Raw genomic sequence first — 20282 nt, 5'->3', positions numbered from 1 at the left:
TACGTGTTTACTACATGGAAATGTGTGTCTACAGATGTTAAGTAATAGAGAAAAAGGATACAGAAAGTATTAACAAGCAGGAAGAAAGCAAATCCCACAGCTTTAATTCATATTTGGTATCAATATCATTAAAAAAAAACCACCTATCTTCAGGTATGCCAAAGGTGATAAATAAGAAAAGTTAAAGGCAGACTATACTACATCAAGAATTTCTTATACATGAAAGGCAAGAGTGGAGATTGGGGTAGGGTTCTGAGTTTCAGTTGACCTGGGCTCTGACTCTGAAAGGCAGCTGTAGCACATAGTGCTGTGCTCCCTTTTTCATTGCTTTCTGAACACTCTCCCCGAAATGTATCAGCTCATTTTCCTGGGGAATGGGAGCTCTAGTAGGAGATATAATAAGACAAGGCCAGAATAATTCACATCACATCTGTGTTGTCTATTAAGGAATGGTGAAGACAGGCATCTAACTACAGCAGAGAAATGAAGACCTCGATCTACAAATGGAAGTTATGCCTACCCTGTACGTGAAATTGATTTCTACATATTGTAATTAATCATCCATATTAAAAATATATATACATATCAAAAAGGGTACCTGGTAAAAGTGAGTGAGTATTCGCAGCTGTGAGCACATTTTAGGTATGGAGTCTTGAAATTCTTTTATCCTTTTCTTCTCTTCTTCTTCTTCTGATGCAGTTACACCCCATTTGCCCTACAAAGAGACAAAACGTGTAGGAATTCAGTTGTCATGTGATAGAAATTGCTAGGTGTGTCTACCTTCTGCTGGGCTGAACTACCATGTTCCCATGATCAAATGCTGCCAAAGAAAGCCAAACATGGACCTTCAAATGCTGAAATTATCAGTCCACTCCATGGCTGTACAGCACATGAGAACATTCAGGATGTGTTACTACATGATTTTTTACAATGACAAGTTAGAGAAGTTGTTCTCACATTCCTCACAGAAGGGCTTTTGCTACCAAAGAAATCTGAGATCAGCAAAGCAGTTGAGTCTTGCACCAGCTCTGCACATCCCACATGCAAGTATGCATGCAGGCATTCATTGCAAGAAAAATCAGAATATTTAAGGCTCTACCATTTCCTTCACCTAAGACATCCCTAAAACACCCCTAAAACATCCCATCCTTCCCAGCTGTCATGGTTTTGTAATGTTGCTGTCAATATCATAACATCATAACATCATGTGCAGTATGGATCATTAAAAGGTTCATACTCCAGTTCCGTGGAATAACAACGTCCCGAATACTCAGCTCTCAGAAGAAAACTACGTATCCCAGAGGACTTCGCGGTCAGAGATAAGTCACGGGAGGAGGACATATATAATCTCGCTCCCAGGCTGGAGCTCTCTCCTACTCGGACTCTCGGAGAGTGGGAAGCGTTCCAGCCGTGTCGCCTACAGTTCACAGTAAGCCTCTCAGTTTTTGGGGACTGTTTTGTTCGATTTATTAGCCTCAATCATATTGTATTATATTGTGTTATCTTGTATTCCGATATCATATTTAGTAAAATAAGTTTTCCTCCTTAGATTGCACCGCTGTACTCTTTTCCCATTCCCCTTTTCCCTTCCCTTTCATGCCAGGGGCCCTACGGGGTGGCTGCCCCCTGTCATGGGCACAGGTAAATCTATGTAACCTGTGACACCAGCCCAGTGCAAACTCTATCCACTTAGAGTTTCTGAGTAAAACACAAATGAATAATGTCATTTGGAGGTTTTGTTCAAACTCACTACCTACTGCTGATGACTTTCAAAAGCACCCCAAAACATTTTTCATTTCTTTTGTAGATGTAGCTGAAATAAAAAGCCCTCCAAATCAGATATTAATTAGATATTATTCAACTAGTTTTTATGTTTTAGTAATGTTCTTACTGTACCTCAAGCTCTCGTTGCTTCTTCCTCTCTTCAAATTGCAATCTTAGTTGCAATTCTTCCAGAGCAGCTCTGTACATTGCATCTTGAGCGTTCTGGAGCTCAATTATCTGATCAAAAACAGCTCTAAGTTGGTTGAGAAGTACCTGCGAGACAGTTAAGTAACCAAACAATGGAAGAGTATTACAGTAGAAGCATTTAATTTACTACCACTCTTGAGAACGTAAGTAAATTAAGTCTTTCCATGTTCAGCTAAAGAAACTGCTTTGCAAAGTTCCAAATCAGTTGTTGCACAAGAATTCTGTTTCTCAGGACTATAAGCAACTGGCCCACCTTGCAACAAAAATTTTATAATCAGCAACTATCAGTGTGTGCAAGGAGCAGCCTCCAATAACAAAGTCTTATTTGAGAGGGAGAAAACTGACTTTCCTCCTTAGTCCTGGAACCTAAGAGAAGAAGGTTCCAAATTCATAAGACAAACTCACAAAGCTACAATTTAATGCAAAGGAGAAGACTTACCCTGGAATCACTATCCAGCAAGCACCGAGCTATGATTGTGTCCAGAAAAACTTCATGAGCTGCAATGATGTGATCCAAGTCCTGTGCTTGTTGGACCTTGTTCCAGAGTTCATCCCATGAGCATTCAAGCACCTGGAGTACAATGATTCAGGATTGGGCTGTTTTGATTGCTAGATGACAAGTTCTTTGAAACTTAAGACACACACAACACATACAAAATATTAAAAGTACTTCATTTTTAAGCAACATATTGGATGGATAGAGTATACCTCAAATGTAATGTAATACTGCATTTGATGAATGAAATGGACCATTTCTGATGCCAGAACGTGACACTGATGCAGCACCCCAGAAAGCTCTGTAAAAAAAAAAAATTCAAAGAGATGGCATGTTAAAGACCACAAGGACAAGCACAGCCATCAAACCAGATTGGCAATCTTTTTTCTACCAAAATGAATACCTCATAAAACAGCCACCAGTCTTGGATAGCAGTAGCAACACTGGAAAAAACAGCTGAACAAAGAATACTGCACAATTAACTCCTTGAAAATGTTAGCCAAAGACACCAACTGCGTGCTCAGACAGCACTGGAAATTTGCAGAGTATCACAAGTGAAAGTGGCCCTTTTAGTTCTAAGAGACAAAAATACAGCATGTTCCATGCTTTCTTTTGGATGAAAAATCTATAGCCACAAATCTGCAGTTCTTCTGGGGCCTCTTGTACCTCTTGCCACTAGCCTTCATATTACAGGCAGCATATTTTGTACTACCACACAGAGAAGAGAGGGTGGCTGCAACAGGAGCAGGGAATCTGTGGCTGTAGGAGTCCAAGCCTGCTCACCTGTAAGACAGAGCATCTGTCTAAGACAGAGAAGGGTATCATCAAGACTATCATCAACTGCAGAAACGCTCTGGAACAGAGGATTCTTCCCTCTGGAATCAAGTAGATACCCAAACAGAAGTCACTTCTAAAACGCTGCCAAAGCTATGAGATTCTGCATTTTCCTATCCACAATGTTACAGACCCATCTAATGATCTCAGTGACAGCACAACAAGGCATTCTGTTAATTTTCTAAGCCTTCGTAGGAAGATTCTTTCATACATACTATATAGCATCTTCTTTAAATAGGGTCAGTTAAAAAAAACAAACACAGAAGTCCAGGACTGGTTAAACAACTGGAACTGCTCTACATACCTATGTGAGTTGGATACATCGATATTCTTCATCCAATTTCTTGATAAGAAAATAGCAAGACTAGCACTACAGTTTAATAGTGGTCCTTTAAAGCATTAAGAACCCTGGCTGTTGAGATGTTTTGGGAATGCGGATCTTAGAAAGTCAATGCTACCACATGGTGGCTGAAAAACAAAGACCCTCCTACAGGCGCTTTCTCCTATCAATTACTGTCTTCCAGTTGCTGCTCTGTGTCTAGAAGGGTAAGGTACTGTGCTGGGTAAGAGAAGAAAATGAAGCAAGTTCTGCTTCTTCTTTGCAAACCAGTGCTGAGGAAGTCTCTCCACATACTGCACGTACTGGAAGAAAAATCTACCCACAGTTTCCAACTTAGACAAGTCAGAGAATGAAAAAGACTCCTGTCCCTTCAGGCAGAAGGCAGATATTTGTAAAACACGCTCCTCTATCAGAGACAATGCTCAAATGCAACACTGAGCTCCTCCTGCTAGCAATAGTTATAACATCTTTGCTAGCATTTTAAATGTAAAGCATTACCTAAAAAGTAGCCAGACCTAAAGGTGACAATTGGCTATGATTTAATCTACAGAAGAATACTCTATAAAAAAGCATAAGAAAGCCTTCCTGAATATGTCTTCCGAGAGTAAGAAATACTCTAGCTGTAGGAGATGGCTTCAGTATGAAGACCTTCAAGTGATGAGAATAAAAACGCATCCTATTCTCAAAGGGAACATAAGGAGAGAACACAATACACCAATTGGATTCAAATCAAACAAGGACTTCTTTGGTACAAAGAAAGAACAGTGAAGTTAAATATAAGATTTTCTCTCAGAAAGGAAATTTAGTCATCCTGTATAGTCTAGAGATCAGCCTTGCAAGCTGGAGCATCTTTACAAGAGCTGCTGAGGCCAAGGCACCGGCTCCACCCACCAAACAGTTCCCAATTATTAAAGTACTTCTGTAAACACTATTATGCCACAAAAAGCTGTAGCTCCCAATAGCTATCTTCTATTTTTTACAGAGTAAATGTAGTTAGGTCAGAAGTCAACCTTGAGCCAGTACAGATACTCAAATAATTCTATATTCTCTACAGAAAAACACAATCGAAAATTCCCAAGGATACAGAGCCACTACACTTAAGAGCTTTCCTGTTTCTGCTCAAACAGTTGCTTCTCTACTATTGGTCTCTTCTGTTCTTAGCTAAACAAAAGAAAAAGAAACAGATAATGGTAAAACTAGTAAATTTGGAAGTGTGCATGTGGAAGACTTAGTACTCCCAGCACAAGACAAAAGGAAATAGAGGGTACATATGGAAAGTCATCAAGGAAGATGAATAAAAGGAGATGAAAGAGTAACGGTCACTTTCCAGAGACATGGTTTTTTTCATTTCCTCATTGCTACAAAAACTTGTAATCAAGGATTAGGTTAAACAAGCAGGAAAATTCCATACACAATAAAACTACTTCATCTTCACTATCTACCATTAAACAATCAGTCAAAACCAGCAAGAAAATATAAACTTCACTTGTCACAACTGATTTTTTGTCCATTTTAAAATCAGTTACAGTAATCTAAACCCAGTTTACGAGTATTTCATCCATTTAGACCTCTCACCTGGCATACTTTTCAAAAGCTTTGCATTGCACATGTGTCCTTTCCATATATCGGTAAGAATGTACTCCATTCGCTTCGCTCTCCAAAGGAAATTAAATACTCTTAAATAGTGGCTCATGCACTCACGTGTAAACACCTACAAAACAAACAAAATATCAGTACAAACAATAGATCTCACGTGTTCTGAAGAACCAATAGCATCTTCACAGTTCATCTACTCTGACCCACGCAGTTTATTGTTAAACATCAGCAGAACAAAAACAGCTCTTAGGAAAATGTTCCCTCAAGGACTGAGCTGAGCTATCCAGCATTCAAGCACCAAGCACTGCTGACAGCAGAGCTGCAGCACTCTATGTTTGAGTACTCTGGAGTATGGTCCACAGTACACTTCAGCTGTGTCTTCTTACAGCACTGTTGCATTTAAGCTTATTCTAGTTTAACACAAAAAAGATTCCTGCATTATCAGTATTGCCACACTGCATTCTTAAGAAGACTGAAGGAAAATGGAGCAGAAATGCATTAAAATTTATCTGTTCTGCATAAAAGAGTCTTCTATTTAAGTACACTGAAATAAACATAAGTAATTCTTAGAACTGCTCTAATGCTTTTGCCAGTTCCAATTCCTTGTACAAATGTATTTGTTGTTCTACCAGATTGGCAACTGAAAAAACTTGAACCTGTAATTGCTTCTTGAGAGGTTTTCTTCACTTTCAATCTCATGTGCACAGAAGTGTAAGAAAGGGTGAATACGACAAAGATTGCTCTTCAAACTCCATATGTATGTAACAGTTCATTCACATTTCAGTGTTACAACATTTTTACAGAGACTAAATGCATTCTGATCAATACTGCTGCTGATTGTATCAAGAGAATTATTTCCTCAGTAGTTCTTGTGAACACTATCTATCAAATTTAATTTAGTAAGTACAAATAAGTTCTCCTCAGATACATTCTCCAGTTCCTGGCAAATTACCTCAAAGTAGCTGCTACAGACTCATAACAATAGTCTAAGAGGAGCAGCACTCCATTTATTAAGTACCCGTCAAAATCTCTGCTAGAACAAATAAACTACTGATTTTCAGTAACTAATGTTTTGAACGTGGTTTTTCAGCACTCCCTGTTAATTTATAAGAACTGAGGTTTTGGCTCAGATGTTTATACAGTGGATACATCCCTGATGCTGAGGGGAAAAAAAAAAATAAAAAAATAAAAAAAATAGGAGTCTTTCTGATATAAAACACTCCAGAGTAAAAAGGTTATTTCAATAACAAAATGTTTAGCAATCCAGCTCAGCATCTGAGACATGTTCACAACCAGCAGTATATGACATTACCGTTGCTATTGGTCCGTCAACATGATAGTCCAAACTGAAGACATCCCATCCAGTGTCCCCAGGAGATACCTGTATTGAAAAGATGTGTAAACTTTAGTGCCTAATCAGAGAATGCTAGTGCAGAAGAGCTGCTTCTTCTTCTCTTATGATGAAATATGAAAAGCTAATATGAAAAAGCAAGTGACCACAATACATGACATAGGAGTTCATTGTCAAGAGTAGTAGATTAAGCAAAAATTAACTTATGTTTTACACAATGGTGGGATTCACCTCACCCAGTTGCTGATGTTCATGCTGCCAGTGGTTTTTTTTCCATTGAAACTAGTAAAATAAATGAAGGGGAGACTTCTCAGGCAGGACTTTGCCTAACGAACAGGCTTGCTTCAGTTGCCTGAGTTCAGACAGTTCCCACCACTGGGAACTGTCTCCAGTTCTGGCTGGAACTTCCTCATCAACTCAAGTTTCTTAGTAGAGGTCTCCTTCATGAGATGCAATTTCATTTCTCCACTCTTCCTCACCACCAGTGACTACTGGTGAGAAAGAAGACCACTCCAAGACCTGCTTGCAGAACCCCAAATCAGGGCCATCTACATCAAGTACTTGACCTTATTTTGCCAGTGAAATGGCTGTGCAATCACAATTCAAAATATAAACAGACAATGGGCAGGAGATGGGAAGAGAAGGCTCAAGTGAGGTTCACATATTTCAAAGTGGGCTTCAATGGAAAAAGGGGAGGACAATAATATTTACTATATGTGTTTATCAAAATTTTATTTTACATAGATGTCTGTATACACAAACACTAAATGTATTTTCATTCACTTATGTTTCAGGTCAGAGTCACCATGGTGCAACAAACCTCCAGAAGTCGTACATCCAATCGTTTGAGAATCTCAGGATTATCGAACTGTGCATTAGTTGCCCTCACTGCTGTTTCAAGAATTCCTGTTAGGTTATGCTGGTACAAGGTTGTGGCTGGTCGTGCAAGCTCAGGTCTGAAAGTTAAGAAACAGAAAAGCCATGGCAGACTTCTTAGATATTCTGTAGCAGCAACTGGTTCTAACTGCAGAATGCAGTGAAATAGTTTCCTGAAAATTCGAAACCTCTTATGTTACTCTTTCAATGTTAACCACAAAGAAAATCAATCAACAGAATATTTATAACTGTTTGTATGTGTGCAGCTATACACCTGAACACCAGCATGAGGAGTAAGATTATCCTGATTCAATGCCAGTCGTTTCAAGTTACTAGCACTGCTATAACAACAGTTCTGAAAACTCAGCTGCATAGGCAGATTGACTCATCAACATGTCAGAACATTAATTCTGTTTCACAGTTTTGATACACGTACTGATAGGCATCTCATGGGCTTAGAACTGCTGACAGAAACATGTAAACCCACTCCCCCTGTGAAACCTTCCAAGGACAGCAACATGCAAGCTTTGCAATCCTCTCCCTCGTGACCAGTGCTGGAAAGTCCCTCTCTACTCCTGCCTCAAACGTTATACTGACTCCCATGCACCAATGTTGTTCTGCTTCACACTATTTTCCACTTAAAAAAGCAAGGTTATGTACAAAGAAGTTGATGGAAGCTTTATTAGAAAGCCTGCCTTTCAGAACAAAGGAAAGCTTTGTTAAGGACATTTCTGGTAGACTAAGTTTCATTAGTAACACCAGCATGAAAAAGCAGCCAGCTTGCAAAAACACTTTATGAACTTAAACTTCAAGGTATGCTTGAATGCTTAAAACAGAGATTGGTGAGGCATCAATTAAATAAAATAGAAAGGAACTAAGGATGCTTTGGACCAAACGCATCCAAAACATAGAAGACTAATGCTCAGAGCAATACTCACTAGAGGTGTCAAGAGCTCCAGAAACTGAACTTTGCTACTTAAACTTGCTGACAGGAACAAGCAAAGTACAAACATCTCTGAGCCTCTCACAGGCTTGATGTAAAGGTACACTAATATAGTTTTTCAAGTCATTATGAAATAATATAGAATATACTTCCTACCAAAAAGAACAACATTTCAGCCCTCGCGGTCAAGGAAACTCAAGTCAAAATAGGATTTCAAAGTTGTTCAGGTAAAACTTTGAGTAATAATTAAAGCGCCATCTTCTGACAGCAAAGTAGTACTGATCATGCATACTTGGGAGCATCAGAAATTCACCATAATTACCCTTCTTATTCTTACTTGAGCAAATCCATTAAATGTCTGATAAAGTCTCCCTGACCGAGTAGTAAGTAACGCCTCATGGCCTGCATATGTTCCAGTAAGTTGTACTTCTTATTGAGAACATCCAGTAAGTATTTGCTGGTCTCAAAATAAGCCGCATCAATTTTCTCTTGGAATGCATTTTCTAGATCCGTGAACAAATCAGCAGCTAAAAAACAATAAGTTAGAATTAAATTTGTATTTTTCCAAAAAATGAGGCAAACAAGCTTTGAAACTGAAATGTACATGCAGAGGAATTACTATTTACTTTGATCTACTGTATTATGCATTAGGTATAGCCAAAGTGAAAGCAAGTCTAAAGCAGCTCATACTTCAACAACATTATTTTTAACATGTACTTCTGAGTTCATGTTACGTTGTCACTCCTACACAGAAAGTGAGTTTTCCTTTGGTTTGTTGGAATATGGCAGTTTACAGAACAAAATCATTTGAAGGAGATGAAAAAGTACAGTCTGGGAAAATCTCCGTAGGGGACAGCCCTAAATTAGAAGTCACTTTTAAGGGTAGAAGAAAAAATATACAAAGAATCAGTCAAAACATTCAACAGAAAAATGTTTCCACAGATACGTCAGAACAGGAGACGAGGGAATATGCTTGCGTTATCTGGGGGACAGTCAGAAACACTTTGCTTTCCTCTCCACATTTAACGTACGGCAATTTGGGACCAGAAAGTAGGACATAGCTGTTTAGTAGGCTACGTATTGCACTCTTTTCTACAGCTATGAGTTTGTTAAGAAAGGGACTGCAATAAAGCTCCTACTAGACAGCAAAAATAAGGTAGCTTCTTTCAGCAAAACGCCAAATACTGGACAATCAACTATCAGGCCTTCCTCAGCAGTAAAGAATACACTACCATTTTCATCAGTTTTTCATTCTACAGCAGTTACTCTAAAAAGCAGAAACCAGAGGTTCATGCATCAAGACAGCACACTTCAAGAATTAGCTACAATCTGCACTGCAGATATGAAAAGTTAGAACCAAGTTCCACATGCTCTTCTGCTGAGATTCAGCCTCAATTACTAAATTGCTTTTAAGCTTAATAAACAAAAAATGATTCTAATAAGTAATTCGCTCTTCGATGAGGCAAACTTCACAAAGTCCTATCACCTTTTGCGAGGGTAGACAGTGCTAGGACGAGGGGGAATGGTTTTAAGATCAAGGAGGGAAGGTTTAGATTGTATGTCAGGGGAAGTTCTTCACACAGAGTTGTGAGGTGCTGGAACAGGATGCCCAGAGAGGCTGTGGATGTTCCATCCCTGGAGGTGTTCAAGACAAAGTTGGATGGGGCCTGGGCAGCCTGGCCTAATACCAGATCTGGAGGTTGGTGACCCTGCCTGTGGAAAGGGGTTGAAACATAATGATCCTTGGGATCCCTTCCAAAGCAAGCCATTCTATGATTCTGTGTCTCTAAGTCTGGTTCAAAGGAAGACTGAAGTTTCCAAACTGTCATTCAGTAACCTATGAAGCTCTCCAAAGGACACCAAATACAAGCATATGCAAAGAGAATTCACAGATATTTGCAAAAAAACATGGCTGTGCTCAAAATCAACATCGTAACTCTAACCTTATTGTAAAGAATAAGCTACCACAGAACAACCATAAATGCCATATGAGCTCTCATGCATTAAAACTGAAGTCTCTTCTAAATAGTAAGAAATAGTAATAAACACTCTGAGGAAGTTCTGAAATTAACTTTAATTTGGTTTACGGTCAATAGCTGGCAAACCAATTTTAAAGTCTTCAAAAACAATTTTACTAGCATCCCACATATCCAACTTTCATTTAATATACTACAGTGGTAGAATGCATTTACAGAAAAACTTCTGTCCTGCCTGTTTTACTGCTCATTTTCTTACTTACAATTAATGTGCTTTTAGTTACCTTCTTAAAATCACAGAATTATTAATATTATTATGGAATCATGTGATGTGTATTTGATGAGAAGTCAAACTCTAAATTCTCATAGCAACACTCACAAATTTGCCTGCCCTCATCCTATTCCTCCAACTTAAATGCAATTAACCAGTTATAAAACAACCCTGCATTTTAAAGGCAGATGGGACTTTTGTACTCTTTTCCATCTTTTTATCTAAAATGTGAATTTATAGATTAAACCACATGCTGCACAGTTCAAAGGGAAGAAGTTGACAAATACTGATACCCTACCACCTTTTGAAGATTCTGCAGATTTAGCTACAGCAATCATCTTTGTGGATGGAGTTTGATCATGGCAAACTTGATGCAAGAAGTTTATGGATTTTCCTATTAGGAGGACCTAAAAACAAGAGATTATTATTATTTTTTAGATTCAATTGTCACTTGCATGTTAGGTCAAAGTTAACAAAAAGTCCACCCACAACCACCACAAAAGTTTGTCGTCATCTTTCTTCACTCTTAGCTTAGCAATCTCCACCACAGCAACGCAGAACTCCAGTGACAAACACTCAAAATCTCCTTAAATAAAGTCTACCAGTCAGAAAGTGGGAAAAAAGAAAAATCCCTGAAATAGTCCTTAGTCCTCCTTAGTCCACAATTCTATTAATTTAGTTATTCTTAGGATGAACACCTATTGTTAGTTTTGGTCTCCATTTTCTTAATAACAATCTAAATGGCAGCACAGGCCAACAAATCATCACCAGATTCATTATAAATATCATACCTTTTTTGATTGCTCCATTGTAATAAAAGAAGGGATCATTGATTTCCTCAGAGTGTACTTGTCATGCCACAACCGGTCAGTTTTAACTGTAGGATCTGAAGCTACAAAAAACTGTAGATTGAAATAAATATTAAAAACAAGAGAGGAATGTGAGCTGCAGAATAACTACGCGATTTCTAGAGGAACTCTGCAACCATCAGCTGTTCTATCCCGTCTACCAAAGCAAAGGTACTTACAAGGCTAGAGATAACAAGAGGTACTCAAAGTAGAATATTCATTCTAAAGTTACAAAGAACTCTGTATACATTACTACTGCTACTAAGCAGGAAGATACAGAGATGATACTTGGATCAGAAGAGAGAATCTATCATTATTAGTCCATTATTTTGCCTCTATAACTAGAGCCAGGATATGATTTATTGAAGACAACACATTGTATCACTGCGACCTCAGGACATCTCACTAATACTGAATTCATTAAGCAGAGACACACTTCATGCTGACTGTATACATTACTTACTTACATGCTTACATCACAATTTACTTCTTCAGTTCTCCCCTAAGCTTCCTACAGGCTTCCATAAAGCAAATGAACAAAGATAATACATTTCTTATATATAAATTACCTCATGGTATGTATCCTCCAGCTCTCCATCATAAATCCATCGATAAAGAAAATTCAGTACAGGATGGGATACCAGGCCAAGAATGTGCTGAACCAGAGACCTCATGTAGGGATCTCCTGTTTTAGTATAGGCATGAACAGCTGAAGCTAGTTCACCACCTTTTCTTCCTGTAAGTTCATAGGGAAAAGGAACAGGAATATATGAAGGAAATAAAATATTCCACAATTAAATTCAGAAGCCATCAATTTTAACTAGTCTCATATCTCTGAAAGCTTACTGAATACACTACTAAAATGTATAGAAAGTAAATTTTTACCATTTCCTGGGAATGCTTAGGTTTTAAGGCATGAATCATTTATCTCACTGAAGTATTATGCCTATTTTTGACATGGCATTCTGTTTGTACTGCCTATGTACAAACTGCTATGTACACAGCAGTAATGTAAATTTACAGAATCAGATCACCCACAAAGGGTGATCCTCAGAAGAGTATTGGAAGTATAGTGTGAAGCTATAGTATTTATTTACTTTCTATCTTGTACTTGTCTCTCTCGGATAGTCTGTGTGCAAATATAAACACAAATGTATCTTTTCTGCTTCGCAGTTACAGACTCCTCCATAGTTCCACTTATAGGTATCACCTCCCGTCATCTTCCAATTGAAACAAATCAAATAAAATATATCCAGCACTTGTTTTGCTGTTGTGCTACAGTTTAAAATGTCCTTGTAGAACAGGCCTAGGTTGGTTAGTGACCAAGTTTTGGTCAACTCCAGCGCCACTCCCCAGTTCTTCATTGTGGATCACCACCACATACTTCTTTCAAATTTGGGTAGTTTTGCTGTTTCACATCAATCTGCAGACAAGTTGCAAACTGCTGCCAAATGTCAGCTTGTGTAGAAAAATACTCATACCCATTGAAAAGGCTGAACTAGTCATTTTGTAATATTGGTGGGGTTTACCACAGTATAATATTCTCTGAAAGACAACTAAAATTGAATAATTGAAAACAGTGTGAAAGGTATGTCCCTAAAATTTGAAGGATATTTTCAGCATGTCCTAGTTTAATGTTTCAAACAAACAAACAAAAAACCAACCAAGACATTTAAGTGCATCTACAAAGCACTCAAATTCATCAGTTTTCTGCTTGAAGTAAGAAAAGGAAATACTCCAGAAGATGAGCTACTCAAAATTGTCCAAAAAATGTAATCGCAATATTACTGATATCCACAGTTAGCAGGCACAGCCACTCAGAAGTTAAATAACTTCCCCAAAAATGTTAGATGAACATTAAACAGACCTTGACAGTGATCAACAAGTGCTGCAAGGGTCTTTAACCTTATTTTAGGATCATATGTCCAGACGAGAAGACGACGAAGTGTTAAGCTGCTTTCAAGTCCCAAATTTACGCCCTGATCATCTTCCAATTGGAGCTGATAAAATAGACAGATGTATCAAGGAACAAAACTGGAAAGCACCGAAGCATGAAATAGCGTTTCATCGTTTTTGTTCTGTAATTAACATTTTACTAATAAAAGCATAAAAAACAGAGTGGGGAAAGCAGAAAGAAGTTCATGGTGATGGAATTTGTCTTCCCAAATGTATTGAGCCCTGCTTTCCAGGAAGGGGCTGGACATCTGCCTGCCGCTGGGAAGTGGTGAATGAATTATTCCTTTTGCTATGCTTGTGCACAAAGCTTTTGCTTTCCCTATCAAACCATTATTAATTCAATTCTGTTTTTGCCATGCTTCCATTTTCTCCCCACCTTCTAAGAAACAGGACTGAGTGAGAAGCAGGATAAGAACTTGGTTTATCAACCCAAGTGAGTGGCACTAGAATCTTCCTTTTTTCATCATATGTTCCTCCTCCCACTAGAGTCATCAGTTATTTGAAAGGAGGAAGGGTTAAGAGGTCTGAAAGCTTTGTTTCAAAGAAATCAAATATTTTCATGGTGAAAAAAAAATTTGGAAGTTATAATAAAACTACAGCAAACCAAAAAATCAAACATATTATGGACAGAGCAAGAAATAATTACTGAAAGGTTAACAGGTTGGTAGCCAGGAAAAAATACAAGAAGTGATAATGACAATCACTCAAAAGTTATAAACGTTAAAGAACTGCCCTTGTTCCTAGCTTCTAAGCTACAAGTCGCTTGGAACAGAGAGAACATTTTTCTCCCTTCTCAAAGATGTGTGATGCCATTTGGGATCTGAATGACAGAAACATCACACAAGATGAAACTGGCTAAAGTGAAGCAAAAAGGGACAGAGGCTTAGGATCATCTGTTACATTTCTTGCTCACAAAAAACATCAAATTTCTGAGAGAAAAATATTTATGAATATATATATCCAAGGAGTAAGTAATATACAAGTTACAGTGTATTGCAACCATTGTCAATAGCAGCTGTTGAACATCCTTCCTGCTCTAAAAGGATACCTACATGTACATTTAGGAGTTGCTTTGCTTCGCAATGTCTGAATAAGCTAAGAACCATCTAGTTTACCTGAGAATGCAAAACAGACAGAAGTCGGTAGTATTCTTTGAGTTCCTGATGTAAGGCTGCACAAAAACTCTGAAAGAGAAAGAAAAGGAAAAACTGTCAGGAAACATCTTCCTGGTTTAATGTAGGACAGCCCTCTTATCCTATCATCATACTGTGAAGGTAGTTAAAAGCTTCCTTAAAGCAACTGAGCTACAAGTTTCACCACATAAGCCGAGTCTCAGAAAACTGGCCTACACGTGAGTGCTTCCACTAGAGATGTGCAGTCCTTTTCCAAGAACAAAGTCAGATGACAATGTGCATATATTACCATCACAATGACAATGTGAATAATTACCACAGGGAGTGCAAAACAAAACTTAACCTAGAAGACCTTTCTTAATTATTTAAGATGCATTACATAACAAAGAGCAGCATTTCAATTTCAAAAAGGCCTCTAATAAAGGAACACAGAAGTTAGACAGCTACCATTATGTATATTGTACAGACTATGGCATAAACAAGAAAACACAATTGTCATAAAAGAATACTTCCATTAAGTGCTGCTGTACTGAGTAATCCAAACTTCTGTCCTTTTACCCATTGGCAGCTATAGATGATTTTTCACTTCACATAAAGGAAATGAATAATACTGAGAATACACAAAGAAACTTAAAGAAAGCACAAATGTTAACGGGTCCGAACTAAAGAAAAGACTGCTCTCTATGAAACAATTCTAAGCATAGCTACTTTGGGTTACTGAAGTATAAATATATCGAGATTATTTTTTTAAGATAGTTCTTGAAGGAATACTCGTTTAGTAATGGATAATGCCCTACAGGTTGGGAATCCCAGGCATTTTGTTTCTTATTTTTGTTCTTAACCTAGCATGTAGACTGAAAATACTAGTGCAATGTCTTCTAAAGATGAAATAACAATACTACTCAATTTTGGACCACATTGAAAAATTTGGACTTTAAACACTTAAGAAATAAGGATGCTTTTTATATTTTAAGAATAAAGAATTACTCAGGCCCCTCTCTTCAACCCATTCTAAGCAATGTTTAATAAAAAAAGAAAGAAAGAAAACCATCTCACATGAACCCAAGAGCTTCAAGTGAAATATTTATTCAATAAAATACATACAGCGCATAAATCGCTACTACAAGAACAAGAAAAAAATTGATCTTCTTTCCTGACAAAATGACTACCTACTAAGACAATAAGAATCCTAAGGGAAAAAAAAATACAGTGACAAAAATACAACAAAGATGAATCTTGCTATTGTATGCTTTATTGAAGAAAAAGCCTTCCTTTCTTCAGCTCTACTTTATCAGTTAGAAAGCCAGACCAAACGCATTTTATTCCAAGGATACTGAAGGGCAAAATGAAACCCCCTTATGTGTGATTGCACTTTTCATTTCTTCTCACTTGCTTCTTCAGTACATTTTGAAACTTATTTAAGCAGTATTTGTCAAGACAGAGGGCAGGGTAAAGCCTCCAATGAAACATCTGAAGGCATTGCAAGTGTATACAAAAGTGAAAACACTATCACTGACTTTAAAGTGAAAATTTACATTCAGTGCCAATCCCAGCATTGAAAATCACAGATGGTTGTTTCCCAAAACACTGCCCTGGAATTCTGATTTAGTCTACAGCAAGACAGCTCAGAAAGAGAGAATGCTTGCTAAAGAGAAAACATTTTAAATGCCCGCTACTAAATGGGTATTTTTTTCAAATGGGCAAAATGTCAAAATACAAGGCAAGTTTTATTTCATTGCCAATGATTTCTGAGGACTACGTAAAACTTACATACTAAGCAGCAAACACTGAAGTGCAGTATATATAGATATACCTCTACTTCAATAACTGTTGTTACTGATATTTTGCCTGGTAAAAACAGTTGTTTCATTCTACATACACCTTATCTTACACAAGCATTACCTTAGACAAGCATTCTTTTAAAATAGTAAGCAAATGAAGCTTCCGTATGCACAAAACATTCTTGTGCATTAACTCTTAAAGCACAGTGTGCAGCACCTGAAATTGTCAGCTGTGTTAGCAATGAAGAGCAACAGAACACACTTTTTGCCCAGGTACTGACAGAAGGAGTAGAAATGTTCTTATTTGTATACTTATGCACTAAAAATGTGGCAAGTATTTGCCTCAAGCAAAATTAACAGCGTTAGAGGTATGCAGATTCATCTAGCTACCTGCATAGCTCTCTTCTGATTATCTGAAACACCTACATATGGTAACCAAGATATTGAACATTCATATTCTTTGAATAATTAAAGTTCTCCCCTTGCTGTAAACTTGCAGATTAAAGACAGAGACAGGGAAAAGAAGCATAAGTATGGAGCTACTAGGTAAATAACTCAAAACTTCACCCATATAAAAGGTGGAGAGTGAAGAAAATGTATATACGGTAACACTACTTTATAAAGCATGGAAATCAGCACTGGATCACTAGAAAATATTTATTTGTAGCTAAAAGGATTATTTAGAATAAGAGACAGAAGGGAACAGAATAAAACATTAGAATAGTAGGAAGCACTACAGTATCTCTACTGACCTCTTAAGAAAAATTAGACTGAAGGGAGAAGCACTTCAATTTCTTTGCAGATTAGGTAGGATGTAATGGCTAGAGGCAAGGACAACATTTCTGTCGACTCAGAAGGGATAATATCCAGTTTTACAGAGGAAGCAAGTGAGAGGAAACAAGAATGCCTTAGCAGTAAATGTGGTTTTGGGTATTACAGCAGCTGTGAAGTTACTGTAGACTACAAATCATGATGATGAAACCTATAAAAACAAAAATTGACATTCTTTTGATTCTGTATTTAAAAGAAAGGGTAGACGATAATGGGATATTTGCATTTTTATGTAGAGTTAATTAGTATTAACACATGACCATCAACATTAGCTGGCAAGACAAGAGTGTCTCCTCATAGATCACCTTAACAACTGAAGGAACAATGAGGTCCATCATCTCATTTAAGCCATGTTTTTGTTTCTAAACACACATAAGCACTTCAATTAAAAAGTGAGATGAAAAACAAAAGGATTTTATGCAAGACACCTTCCTGCACCATTCCCTTGCCTTCAGTCTTTGACCCACAGTGGCAGGCCATAAAATGAGTAAATCAAAGGATGAATGGTCCAAGCCACAAATTCTCCAAAGTTTATTCAGCATTCTATTTCTGCATTTCACTTGGTAGTTTCTAAGGAAATAAGACCAAAATACTGTAGCAAAATCAAATTTTTTCAGTGGACCTACCTGACCCACAAGTCCAAACGCACGATCCAAACTCCTTTGGTCTGTATATTTTCTTATTTTATTATGTAGCCATCCCAACTCTGCAAGTCTGCTTGTGGTGTCTCTGAGAGATTTGGACAAGCTCACCTATAAAAATTAAGAGAAACAATACCTTCTAAGTTGAAGTCAAAGCATGCAGACCCATTTCTTCCCTAAAGTCTTTCTCATAAAACAAACCAATTCAGGAATGCATAGTTTTATCTTTCACTGCAGGGATACTACCAAAAAGCAGACAGCTATGTAATCAGCATTAAGCATATACATGTAACCCATGGAAAGGCAACAGCAACAAATAAATTACAGTCAACTCTGGGATCTTCTTTTACATTTAGCAATTATGACAGTAAAAAAAAGGTGATGTAGTATCACACTTTGTCTTAACTTGAAAATCAAGACTGGAAATACTGGGTCTCCAAAAAAAGCTGCCTATGACTGAAACAAGTAAAGAAACCTAGAGAAAATAATTAAATAAATACTACTAATAATTAAACAAATACTAATTGGTAGTGAGATCAGAGTTCAGTCCTTAGCCCTCCTGTTTAGCCATACAAACACAGCCTCAACTGCTTGAACAATTTCTAAAGAATAAATTCAAGCCCAAATATGGTTCAACACAGACAGAAATGCTGCCACAGCTACAACATGCAAAAAGAATTATTCAGAATTCTACAGTTAGAGTGGTTGGAAAACATTAAACACAATTACACATCCGCTGAAATCAAATGAGGAACAAGCAAAATTGGCTTACTGTTATTATATTTGTATCTATTAGACCTAATCAGAAGCTTTCAGCTTATACAGTGCTGAATGTCATCAACAGATCTAATATTAAGGATGACATTAGAAAACACTCAGGTAAGAATCAACAGCTTAGCAAGTATGTTACTGTCTGGAAAATGACTGCACATTACAAACATTTTTAAATAGAAGATTGCTTCCATTCTCTGTTTAGGCAAAATTGTGTAGCTATGGGAAAACTGTATATTTTGACTTGTTTTTTTTTTTTTTTTTTTAACAAGCAGTCAAGACAATTAGAGTAGGTAAGAGATTGCTGGTCCTCATAGACCAGTAAGTTCCAGCTGCAGCTCTACTCTACCTATTCAGTCCTCACTATAGCTCAGTATAAATGCCAACAAAGAAGAAGGAGGGAAGACAACTGACCCCACAATTAAATCAAAGACCGATAAAAGACATGAAGCTCTAAGGAAGTAGCATTACTGATCACAAAGGACTTGAATAATCAAAATCCCGGTGTTAACGGAATTAGGGGTTTGTAGTAACACAATTTTCCACCTCCAACTAGCCTACGCGATGTGGAATTCATGCAGAAACATGGTAAAATCCACAGCACTAATTTTGCAACTACTCATTACATTTTCTCTATGTTCCTTTAAAAAAACCTGTTGCCCTATTTTTCCTTTGCCATATACAATCTAAATTAGATGTGGAATGTAATTATCACAGTGCAAGTGTTGAGGAATTAGAAATTTTGCAGCATCTGCAGGTTTAAAACACGAGAGCCTTAGTCAATTTATTAACAAGATTTAAATGAATATAAGGTTTCTATTCCCGTAAGGAGCCCTAAATGTCATTATAAACCTATGGGAGGAACAATGATTTATGTCAATTTTCACTACTATTACAGAGGAAAAAAAACAGTTCAGATATAATCAAAATCTTGGACATGAAATGGCCCAAACATAGTTCCCAACACTTTTGCACTTGTATTGTATATGCTCTTAATGCAAGTGAAATTTAAAGACATTGTCTTTCCATTTGAGCAAGAACATGAAAAGCAATTAGTGAGCTGAAATTGAATTGTGATACAGTACTCTAAATACTGAATAAGACATTAAGGCAACTAGAGCCAACTGCATGACCTCATCTGAACCACTGTAACTTGTAACCAAGTCCATAAGGTCAAATAGCTGCCTAGCATCCATTCTGTATCACAGGCTGCTTTCTTAGACCAAGAAAGATGTGGTCATCTTTCTTGCCTGCATCTACTTTACATTAATTTTTTATACACCGAGGAGGGCAAATGATGATAAAAGTCTTCAAATTAAGCCAAAACTTAGGAGTCTTTGTACTGGCTTAATATTTTGAGTCCACCTTAGATATTCTTGGCCTGATACTACCTCTGAACAACTTAGAAAATGCAGGTTTCTTCAGGGAACTCAGTTCAGCCATTATTTTTAAATTTCTACTGGCACATTTATGTTGCTTTTTGATACAGAAACACATGAGAACTTTCAGCCTTCACTATGACAGCTGTTTCCTAATGTTGCTCATTCATTCAGCAGCCAGGAGAAAGCAGTCAAAAATATTTCCGAAGTCCTTATTTTACAATATTTTCTTTCACTTTTCAATTCTGATATTACATTTATCCAGGATAATAATGACACTATTTGTGC

At 37.3% G+C, this 20282-nt stretch overlaps 1 protein-coding gene across 3 annotated transcripts in view; it reads right to left on the bottom strand.

Moving 5' to 3' along the window:
- The window catches only part of TUBGCP3 (tubulin gamma complex associated protein 3), a 41734-nt gene that overhangs the window by 2089 nt on the left and 19363 nt on the right, over positions 1-20282 (bottom strand). For 2 of the 3 annotated variants that reach the window (XM_015849179.2, XM_015849194.2), the window contains 14 exons: positions 17830-17955; positions 14574-14642; positions 13370-13502; positions 12072-12238; positions 11446-11556; positions 10953-11061; positions 8745-8934; positions 7409-7544; positions 6550-6618; positions 5217-5352; positions 2680-2768; positions 2411-2542; positions 1897-2037; positions 599-715 (listed from right to left, as the gene is read on the bottom strand). In XM_015849179.2, coding sequence (XP_015704665.1) covers positions 599-715; positions 1897-2037; positions 2411-2542; positions 2680-2768; positions 5217-5352; positions 6550-6618; positions 7409-7544; positions 8745-8934; positions 10953-11061; positions 11446-11556; positions 12072-12238; positions 13370-13502; positions 14574-14642; positions 17830-17955 — 1725 coding nt within the window. The remainder of the gene's footprint in view (positions 1-598; positions 716-1896; positions 2038-2410; positions 2543-2679; positions 2769-5216; positions 5353-6549; positions 6619-7408; positions 7545-8744; positions 8935-10952; positions 11062-11445; positions 11557-12071; positions 12239-13369; positions 13503-14573; positions 14643-17829; positions 17956-20282) is intronic. The other variant, XM_015849186.2, reaches the window with a different exon arrangement.

The sequence above is a fragment of the Coturnix japonica genome, chromosome 1, assembly GCF_001577835.2.
Source record: "Coturnix japonica isolate 7356 chromosome 1, Coturnix japonica 2.1, whole genome shotgun sequence".
NCBI lineage: Eukaryota > Metazoa > Chordata > Aves > Galliformes > Phasianidae > Coturnix > Coturnix japonica.
Note: the sequence above shows the minus strand (reverse complement) of the source record. Positions and strands in the feature narration are given on the sequence as shown.